This window comes from Clytia hemisphaerica, unplaced genomic scaffold, assembly GCF_902728285.1.
Source record: "Clytia hemisphaerica strain Z4C2 unplaced genomic scaffold, Clytia hemisphaerica genome assembly, whole genome shotgun sequence".
NCBI classification, from domain to species: domain Eukaryota; kingdom Metazoa; phylum Cnidaria; class Hydrozoa; order Leptothecata; family Clytiidae; genus Clytia; species Clytia hemisphaerica.
This window is the reverse complement of record NW_027103417.1, coordinates 1435085-1446181: the sequence shown is the minus strand read 5'-3', so window position 1 is coordinate 1446181 and position 11097 is coordinate 1435085. Positions and strand designations below refer to the sequence as shown.

The window sequence follows — 11097 nt, the reverse complement described above, 5'->3', positions numbered from 1 at the left end:
ATCTTTTCTTTAAAGTCCGTCTCAAAAGCATGTGTGTATTTTAATGTATGTGTTAATTTAAAACTTTCTTGACATATTTTGATTTTTTTGACATTTTCACAGCTGCTATTCTTGCAATCTGTGTTCAGATTTTTGTATCTTTCTTGGATAAAAGTAGGCCTAAGACAGCCAAAAATGACCAAAAATAACCATCTTCAGTCTTTTAATACTATTATTTCATTCTATGATCTATCTATCATCTTTGAATAATCGTGCACTTTGCGAAATTTTCGGCTCTAAGTCGTCTTGTTTATTATATATTAGTGACTAAAAAATTAGGGCCGACTAATAATTAAGGCCGACTAACTTGTAGCCGATAAGGTATTCCTGAATCTGAAAATTAAAAAATCATAATGAAAAAAAAATTGACGAAAGAAGAAAATAGAGATTTATGCGAAGAAGAGTTTTTCCACCTTCGAGGACCTTGTTTTGGCGAAGAAAAAACATTTTGAATTTTTTTTTGCGTTAGATGGTGTATCTTTAACCAAACTAAATAGAGATTTTCGAAAATATTTTTGTAAAAGCTTCTTTGTCTCGAAATCTTGAAAATAGTGCTTTTTGACAATTTTTTTCATCCCAATTTTTCGTAGAAACACCGAAAAATTTCAAATACTGTTCAATTCTTTGCGGACAATTTAAAAAAAGTTTGAAACATTTTATAACAATATAACATTTTATTAACGTCTTTTTAGTAACTAAACTCTTAATTACTCTTGACAGGATAAATTACCAAACAACTTGTAAAGGCAGTTTTTTGTTAAAACTGTCAAGGAACCCGTGCTGGAAAGTACGAATTCATTCAAATAGACTATATTTTGATTTTATTATGATGGTAATATTATTTCGATTAATATAACAATATAGAACAATTGACATGGCAGGATTTTCTTCCCTTTCCACATGAAACTACGGAAACGAAGCAAAGCCCCCAAAGCCTCGTTCCTGAAGTCATATGCTTGTCGTTTGGAATCACCAGCCTCCCTCTCTAAATTTGATGGTACCCATGGTAACACTTGTTGGTACCCATGGTAACACTCGTTGGTCCATCTAGTTCGCATCGTAGGATTGGAGTTCTTCAACTCATCGCAATCCGCATCTCAGTATTATACCTGCTCATGGTTTTGCTCAAATGGTGATATTTGATGGTACTGGTGATAAGAATTGTTGGCCCATTTTGTTTGGTTCGTAAGTCATCACTCGTCACATTATGCATCTTTATAGTTGATCATGATTTGTTGATATAAGTGATGTTGCTTAGCCTTCAGAAATGGTATTTCTATCGTTCTGGCTTTTTGTTCATGTTCCGTGCTCACGCTGGTGTGGAGTAACGTGGACCCCACTGTAGGCTTACTGAGCAACAAGGGACATATGAGTGAAGTATTTTACAGGAAAAATATAGATTGAGTTCTTTCTCCCTTCTCTTTACGTGGTTGGTTGATGAATGAAGGGAGAGATTCACGACGAAAATAATCATGACGGCTTTGTCGTTTCCGATCAAGGCAAATTCGATACCGTCATCGACATCGTCGTCTTCATCATCATCGACTTCGAATTCTTCGTCGTCGTCGACATCTTCACTGACGTCGTTGTTGACGTCGACGTCGGAATCTGCATCCACTTCAACGTCGCCGCCATCATCCATGACGTCACTGACATCATATTCTTCCTCGTCGGGATCAGAATCTACTTCAATAGAGTCACCGTAGACAAAGCGTACAAGTTCTTCAAAGCTCATGTTCTCGTATATAGTCCGGCGACAGTCATAGTTGACCTCCCCCAGCTCCCGGATTAATGGGTCTTCTTCTGCATCTATTACACCATATTGGTATTCGAACTGATTATTCGAATACCATTCTTCTTCAAATGGTTGGAAGAATAGATCTAATTCATAGTCCTCCAGTTCATCATTTTCCACAAGTGATTTCTGCCAACAGGAATAGAGTTTTTCATTGGCTAGCATTTTTTCTTCCTTTTCATAAAGCTTTTTGAGGAGAATCTCATTGACTTTCTCACTTTCTGCTAATTCAATGGCAAGTGAATCCAACAATGTTTTATCCACCACAGTGGTAAATTGATCCCTATCATTTTGAAGGCGATCAATCTCGTAAATGTCGTTCTGATCTGTAAAATAACGGCATATTAATTTTACACCTCTTAATAAATATCATTTTAGTAAGAAAAAAACTCGTATTTCATTTATTGGTACAAAAAATACACCCTTAACTTACATAGCTAGCTATGCTGCCGAAAGATGCTTATAAATCGAAGATAATGATTTTTCAACATTTGGCAAGGTAGTATTCAAATCTGGAAATTTAAATAAATATACCTTGATGAGCCAGAACAACTTCCCTGGCTACAATTTTCTTTATCTACAGATCTACAGATTTCTTTCAAGATGGCGGACAGATGCGCGGAGATCAGAGAAATTATAACTGAACTACTGAAAGATAACTGTCTAGAACCATCAACAATCTTTATCAACAATAAAGCAAAAATTTATCGATAATCAAAAGATGAATTTGTTAAAGCATTCACACCTATCAGCACCAAAACCATCGGATTACTGAGGGAACAAATATTCTACATTTTCTTGGATTCTTTCTCAGAGGAAACACTGATTGAAAATGGCTTCTTGATAACAGACATTGAACTGAAAAACCATATTTGTAAACGAATTAAACATGAAAACGCCATAGTTGATATCTACAATATGGGTCTCAGCATACATGAAGAAAAAATTGTTCAAAAGCTGGATGATATCTACAGATCTAGCAACCAGACACAAAATAAATCCAACTCTACATATGGGACTCAACCAATCATGGGTATCGACACTAAAGAAATGTTGAACCAGATCACCGATCTTGTGAATACTGTAAAATCTGTCAGACAAGAAAACGAACATCTGAAAAAACAGCTAGAACTCACAAATTCAAAACTAGAAAATACAAGCACAAAACTTGACCAGCTCTTCCACGATTTCCGACAACTACAAAATAAACAAGAACAACCTACCAGCACCGAGGCCATACCACAACAATCCAACAACAAATCTTACCAACAACCAATCTTTGGAACAGGAATCCCATGCCCACACATTACAGGAGAAATCAGACCGCTTTCTATTTTCCTTGGAGGCTTGAATAAAAACTTAACCGATGAAGAAGTTAGAAATTTTATTAGTGATGAGATTGTAGCTCCAACCAATATTGAACTCATAAAGGAAAACCAATACAATAAATCATACCGTATTGACTTCCAACAGACAGATAAAGATAAAGTTCTGGAACCGAAAAATTGGCCAGAAGGACTGATAATTAGACACTACCGCAAACCGAAGAGACACCGTAACCAATATCACCACCCTGCAAACAGGAGACCCAACGTTCAACAACATGGCAACAGGACACCCGACGATAACCAATATCCTCAAAACAAGACATTCAACAGCAACCGTTACCATGACGACAAGTCACCCAACAGCAATCGTTACCTTGACAACAAGTCACCCAGCAGCAACCGTACAAGTCATTACCAGGACAACACTAGAACACCCTTCAGAGACCGAACCTATGACAACAGAACATCTTACAATGACCAATACCATGATGCCAACAGAACACCCAGCAAAATTCTATACCACAACAATAGGAGGCTCAACAACAGCCCATACCAGCACAACAGACAGAACAGAGCATCTAAAAACGACCAGTATTATGACAACAATCCACCAAATACCGACCAATGCCGTGACAACAGGACATCCAACAGTACCCAATACCATGACAACAGAGCGCCCAGTACCAACCGACACCCTAATAACAAACCCAACAGATACGATAATTTTGAAAACAATATAGAAAAAGACTATAATTACATAAACAACCGACAAAATGGATCAACTCACAGCAAATATTATTAAATTAGCATCCCTGAACTGTCACGGATTTAAAGGAAACTCTGTATATATAAACACTCTTCTACAAAAATATGATGCTATTTTTCTGTCAGAATTATGGCTTCTTGAAGCTGAAAAACATCTACTACATAACTATAAAAGAGACTTTCAAATATTCTTCACTCCAGCAAAAATAGAAAAATCTGGACGTCCATATGGAGGAAACCTTATGCTTGTAAGAAAATCATCTTATTATAAAAACATTGAACTCATCTTACGTGAAGAATTCACCACAATAATCAAAATAAACACAAATCATACGTCAATACTCATATCAGGAGTGTACCTCCAAACAGTATCCAACAAACCTGAATATAAAAATACTTACCAAAGTCAACTCAGCATTATCAGTGGTACATTGCAAAAATTTGAACAAACATGTGAATTCGTTGTCTTAGGAGACTTTCAGTGCTGTCCATCTCCAATACCAAATAGATCTTCAAACAGACATAATGGGCAGTCTAATCCATTAACATTATACCTAGACGAATTCATTTCCAGACACAACGCTTACCCTATAGACTTATATGAAGCTACAGGACCGACATACACGTATCACCACGTAACATTGAAAAACCATTCATATATAGACCATTTTGTCATATCTACTAACCTAATACCTTGTATAACTGACACAACCGTTATTGAACCAACATACCTAAATACAGGAGACCATCTCCCAGTTACATCCGTATTACACTTACCCAAGAGCCACGAAAACTCAGAAATCAATGACAAAAATAACCAAAACAGTGATTTTCTACCGAACTTTTTATGGAAAAACCCACGGTTCGTTCAAAATTACAGTGACATTTTAACCAATGAACTATCACAATATACTTTAAAACAAAATCTATCCGAAAACTTCAATGAAATACATTCAATACTAAAAAACTCAGCACTTCAAGCATACTCAAATCTCGTTAATAACAAAGACTTTCATTTTTTCAAATCTAAACCATGGTGGAACACTGAGTTATCCAAGAAAAAGGGAACACTTCAGCATTTTTTTAATGAGTGGAAAAGAGATGGTTTTAAAAAAGATACTGTTCCACACTCAAGATATTGCTTTGCAAGAAAAGATTTTCGAAAGTGCGTTAAAAATTTTCAAAATCAAGCAACAACTAATCATTACGTAAACATAGAAAAGATTAAAGTCTGTGAACCAAAAAAATACTGGCAGCAAATTAGACAATCAAAAAAAGGAGAACAAAAACTTTTCACCATAAACAATAAGACTAAAATACCAGAAATAACAAAAGAGTTTAAAGAACACTTCAGCACCATCCTGAACGAACCAAGAGTTCCTGATATCGATAACAATGAGTCAAATATGAGCAGCTCAGAAAATTCCTCGAAAATATTGAAAAAGAGGAGAAAGAAATTTTCTATGTAACAGATGAAGACATTCGGTTAGCTACAACTTCTCTAAATAATGACAAAACATACGATCCACACGACCTGAAAGCAGAACACTTCAAATACGCACCAAATTTACTACACAAAATACTTGCTACACTAACAAACCGCATTATGTCAAATCAAGAACTACCATACTCGCTCTCCACATCAATAATCATCCCTCTCGCTAAATCATATCAGAAACCACTTCAAGATGGAAACAACTATAGAGGCATCAGCTTAACACCAATCACAACAAAGATCATTGAAAAGACCATTCTAAACAAATGCCCAAAAGTCAAGCAGCACAACAATATGCAGTTTGGTTTTAGTAAAAATTCCTCAACCATTCACGCCGAACTATTCATCAAAGAAACAATTCAAAAATACAACCAAGAACATGCACCTGTATATCTATGTAGTCTAGACGCAGAGAAAGCCTTTGATACCTGTAATTGGCTCAAGTTATTTACATCTCTGTACGAAAAATCAACCGTTCCAAATGTTGTGCTTAAATTTTTGATAAAATTATACCTACAAGGAGACGCTACCATCAGATACAGAAATGAATATTCAGACAAATTCACATTCTCCCAAGGAGTCAGGCAGGGATCAATCCTGTCTCCGTTTCTCTATAACCACTACACCGAAAAACTAATCCAGGACATACAGAACATGAACATTGGGACCAGACTCCCTGGAGGTATAAATACATCGGTCGTGGCATTTGCTGATGACATTATTTTACTCAGTCCCACCCTCAAACAACTACAGCAGATGTTAGATAAATGTGTAGAATTCGGAAAGGATCATGGTCTAAAATTCAACGAAACAAAAACTCAATTTGTCATTTCGGGAACAAGCCCAATCCCTGATCCAAAAGTCATATTGGAAAACGTAAGCATACCACCACAGAAAGAACTCAAACATCTCGGTTTCAAGTGGGGAACACAAGGAAAATTGTTAACCCTCGATCGTCATATTCATTCACGACTTGCAGACCTATGGGCTACTACATCCTCCTTAATATCTTCAGGAATTAGATGGGCCCACCTAGGAACAATTGCAACCATTACCAAAAGTATTCTAATACCAAAGCTTTTATACGGTTTGGAATTATCAGAGATGACCAAATCTTTCGAATCACTAGTAAACACTCAGTTCAGAAATACTATCAAATCTCTCTGGGGGATATCAAAGCACTCCAAAAACGACCTAAACAAATTCTTCAATATCTATGAAATTTCGTCAACTATCAAAACCAGAAAAATAAAACTCCTACAACAATTAATGAACAATGACACAACAAAGGACTATCTGTTAACCAACTTGTCCACAGAAAACTTTTCCCCTACGCTGTCACACTTTGTAAACGTATGTAACGAATGTGAAATCAACATTTGTAATGTCCTGCTTGGGAAAAAGGTAGAACTAACAAAAGAAAATGCACTGGAAAGTGAATCTAAAGAGAAAATAGTTGACATTCTTAGCAGATGGGACTTTGAAAACAAACAAAAACTGAAAGCTTTTTTAGAAGCAAATATTGTTAGAAACTAAATTTTTTATTATTATTATCTTGTATTCTCTTTTTATTAGTTTACTATATGCTAGATTACTATTTTTATTTTATTTTTTTTTATTTTTTTTTTTTTTTTTTTTTTTTTTTTTAACATGACTGAAACCCTTGTGCTTCTTAATCATTACAACAAAATCAAATTTAAATTCATGTTTTGCACAAAATTCATAAATCTTTGCAATTTTTGATATTAAAACAACTAAACTTTAGCTTCTAACTTTGACAAAATTAGTCAATTTTTTTTAGGCCTTTTTCAGTATTCTTATGACTTAGTCAATTTTTTAGGCATTTTTAAGTATTCTTATAACTTGATCTCTTTAGTTCCATTCATATTCATTTATATATTTCATATTTTGTTTTCTCCCTAGACTAGTTATTTCCTTCCGAGACAACAATACTCCTAGGAGGAAGGATAAATTTGCCTAGCCCTTTGCTAGTTCGCTAAACCTCCTTTCAAATTCTTGGTCTTTTGTGTAGTTCAGGCGCTATTAATCTCCCAACTTCAACTAAATTCCTTCTGTATCTTTTATTTTTTCAACCAGGGGCCGTCTCATAACGGGAGAAAAATTTCGTATATTTAAACAGACCATTTACGGTGACAGCTTTTTAAATGTATATACGGTTTTGTAGATATTTTTAGATATACCTCAAAAGGGGTGATAAAAGAGAAATATTATTATTAATTTGTCTTTCACTATTGACAACATATCTGCCAGGACATTGATTGTCGGTATCTGTATTCTTCGCATTCTCTGCTACAAGAAGATTTTCCCCACGTTGAGAATTTGTCATTTGAGTACTGCTCCCGTAGGCATCATCTGTTTAGTAAAAAACGAAATTAAGATCAAATTATCAGTTGAGGGTGATATTTGAGATTTAAAGCATATTCATTATAAAAACCCCGGTCTGGCAATGTATTGTTTTAGCTTTTTGTTCAATTTTCTTTTGTTACAAACAAAAGACAAGTTGTAATTTGTATACTCTTTGATCACGTTACCAAAATCTCCTCTTGAGAAATCACATGATCAAAAAAAAATATGCAAAATAAATCGATTTTGGTACGCAAGCTCAGTCTTTTAACAATACAAAGGAGACAAAAGGCTTCCAGACCAGCGGTTTTATAATGACTATGTTTAAAGATCTATTTTCGAGCCATATTGTAAAGGTAAAACATTGGGCTACGGTCAGGGCATACCAAAGATGGTATCCCAAATAGTAGATGGCATTCGAAAGGTGATGCTTCAGGTCGACTGCGACTGCGTTCGCAAACTTTCTTAGGGATCTATCTCAAGCTGAGGAAATGTTTTGCTTTTTTTACCTGGAACTTTTTTATTACCCCCAAACGCAATTACTGCTGTAATAGGCTTCCCAGTTTGGTATGAACTAGTGGAAGATTAAACCCGCAACCTTCCTTATGTACCGTATCCGAACTCTGTACTGCACTGAACTTTACTGACGCGCTCAAAAAGAAATACAAAATACAAATACTTACTGTCGATCTCATTGACTGAACCAGAAACAGCAAGACAGCAAAGTTTATTGAAAAATTTCTTCATTCTTATATTTTGAAATGAAGAACAGAAAATTCTAAACGCACAAACTACCAATCTATTTGCAAAATGAGTGATGATAAAATTTTCTTTGCAAATTTGGAAGTTTTGTCAATTCACAATTTATATTTGACGTCAGTTCATATAATCATCCTCTGAAGAAACATTTGTTTCAGTCACTCCGTCTTCTACTCAAAAATGTAAATACATTAACTCGTTATTGACTTCTCAACCAGCTTCTAATTTTAATTGGGTTGCGTCACAAAAAACATTGAAAGCCGCTATTAAACCTTGAAAATTTTGAAGAAATTTCGTACTAGACATACTTTAGTTTTGCTTTTCTCCAATGTTTTTCTAAAATTTATAAAACTTAGAGGCGCTGCTTTACAATAGATTCGAATATTCTTCCCTAATAAAATATCACAATGCTTCAAATCAAATACTCTTGTCTCCCGAATAGACGGGAGGGGGGGTCCGAATAAGCAGGGGGGTAGGGAAATTTTCTAAATTCTAATAAGCGGGGGGGGTGGAATAAGAGGGGGTGGGTAATTTGAAAACAGAATTTTTCTAACTGGTATCAATTTCAACAACAAGAAATAAACTTTAACAAATGAACACGTAAAATAAGAACCAATACTAACAAAAAGGAAAATTTTAACAAGTTTAAGGTCTATCTACACTGTAATAAAATATTGAATTATTCGAATTTAATTAGCAATTAAAAATTGTTTCATGTACTTTGCAGTTTGTAAAATATCTTTCGATAATAATGTCTGAATTCTTTCACATGTACACAATACACGAATACATTAACTATAGTATTGATGAAAATCTAATTATCCATAATGGCCAAAATTCAATCGGGATATTGGATTTGCTAAGAAAATATTTGGTATAAAAACGAATATCTAGACGAGATGAGTGTTGAACATACTTGATTGTTTTGGATGCTTTCAAATACCGTTGAAATGTGTCTTGTTGCTGGATGGTTGATTTTCTTTGCGTTGCTTTTTGAGGGATTTAAATATCTTCACGTTGAAGAATAACATGAGAGGTATGGGAACAACACATGACAAAAGAAAATGGATTTTGCTGGGCCGGGGGGTGAAGATGGGTGTTGGGTGTGTGTGGGCGGGTTTTTCACCTTCACCCAAGGGTCTATTCTTGGAGGCTCCATCTGCACATACCCCTCATCTGCCAACCCTAGTATCTCCGGATACTGGCTGATATAACAGCTTCATTGGCCTTTAATGTTTTTTTTTGTTTTTACTAAGTTGGATTTAACTAGAATTTATATTCATTTGTAAAATCTAGATTTTTTAGTACCCAACTCTAAATAAAGAATAAATAAATAAATAAATAAATAAATCTTTCGTCATAACAAAGCAAACTTTGATGCTTTTATCGACCAGTTTACCTCGATCGGCATAAGGAGCAAAAATGAAAAACCCAATAGGTCTAGTCATTATTTTCAATGAAAATTTGCACTTAGCTTATCATCGGCTAGGCTACGTCATACTGTATCTTCATTCGGTTCGAGCGTAAAACTCCTACTCTTCGGGATATGCACACTGCTCCTGTTTTGATTATTGAATTTTTCCGGATACATCGCATGCGCACTAAGGTTTTGATGAAACAATAGAGAGTTTCGAAACGTATGCCAATCATCTGTGTTTTAAACATTGTTTTATTTGAAATCACTATCGATAAACATCCTTTGTTAAAAACTTCTATTATGTTTAATCCTATTAATAGGTGAATTCCCGGTGGGGGTCACAAGTGGCCGTCCATAGCAGTGCCTATAGACCAAGAGTAAGACCTAAAAGCCCGGAGCTGTCTATTGTGTAGACTAATATCTTCCTGATTCAAGATAAATTGAATAAGCTGTGGCAGACATCAATTCAAAAAAATATTGTTTTTGTTCAATTTTTAATTAATTCTTTATGTGTATTCTGAAAATTGTTTCCCTTTTATATTCAACGGCTTCTTTGATATTCGTTTCGGATTTTAGGCGTCTTGTGAAATTAATCAAAGGAAGAAAATTTGGTGGATTTTGCAGATTTAATCGAAAGCCGGTAAATAAAGTTCCTGCACAAATAATATAATTTATTCGGCCATCAGAAAATTAATTTCCTGCCTGATTTTAATTTTTTCATTCCCCAAATGAATGTGTGCTATTCCGGACCTTAAAACAGTTTTTTTGTTTAATAGCTTTTTATGGTGAAATACATGACATTCATGACAGTGAAAATCTTATATTTTGGTTTCCTGGGTAGGTGATAATAACCGTCTAAAGTGGGACTCTTGCTTGCCTCAAAAAGCAAAATGATTTTTAAACATTTTCATTAAAAGATTCGAGAAAATTTGATCAATTTTTTAGCAGCTGATTAAAATTCACACTGGTTTGTTTTGCCTTTTTTCCCAGCATTTAATTATAGAAATTAGAATTGAAAACATATATTTCATTTTCTCTAATTTTCAATATTTGAAACTAATCATTTCGCCTGAAAAATAATACATTTTACGCTCAACTTACAATATTTTGGCGTTAATTTTATAATGACTAGCCC

General features: G+C 34.6%; 2 protein-coding genes across 2 annotated transcripts; one reads left to right on the top strand and one right to left on the bottom strand.

Annotated features, from left to right (window-relative positions):
• Positions 1–885: 885 nt before the first annotated feature.
• LOC136797731 (ciliogenesis-associated TTC17-interacting protein-like) lies at positions 886–2398 on the bottom strand. Its single transcript, XM_067054319.1, has 2 exons — positions 2369–2398; positions 886–2160 (listed from the first exon to the last, which is right to left on the bottom strand). Exon 2 carries the CDS (start codon positions 1997–1999, stop codon positions 1349–1351), a length of 651 nt encoding a protein of 216 aa, XP_066910420.1. The 5' UTR covers positions 2000–2160; positions 2369–2398; the 3' UTR covers positions 886–1348.
• A 354-nt stretch (positions 2399–2752) lies between these two features.
• LOC136797647 (uncharacterized protein DDB_G0287625-like) lies at positions 2753–3964 on the top strand. The gene has a single exon (XM_067054233.1). It carries the CDS (start codon positions 2753–2755, stop codon positions 3962–3964), a length of 1212 nt encoding a protein of 403 aa, XP_066910334.1.
• Positions 3965–11097: the final 7133 nt, after the last annotated feature.

Bases quoted from the DNA above. Each gene is read 5' to 3' on its own strand.
- LOC136797647 (XM_067054233.1), top strand. From the start codon at position 2,753: ATGGGTCTCAGCATACATGAAGAAAAAATTGTTCAAAAGCTGGATGAT.
- LOC136797731 (XM_067054319.1), bottom strand. From the start codon at position 1,999: ATGCTAGCCAATGAAAAACTCTATTCCTGTTGGCAGAAATCACTTGTG.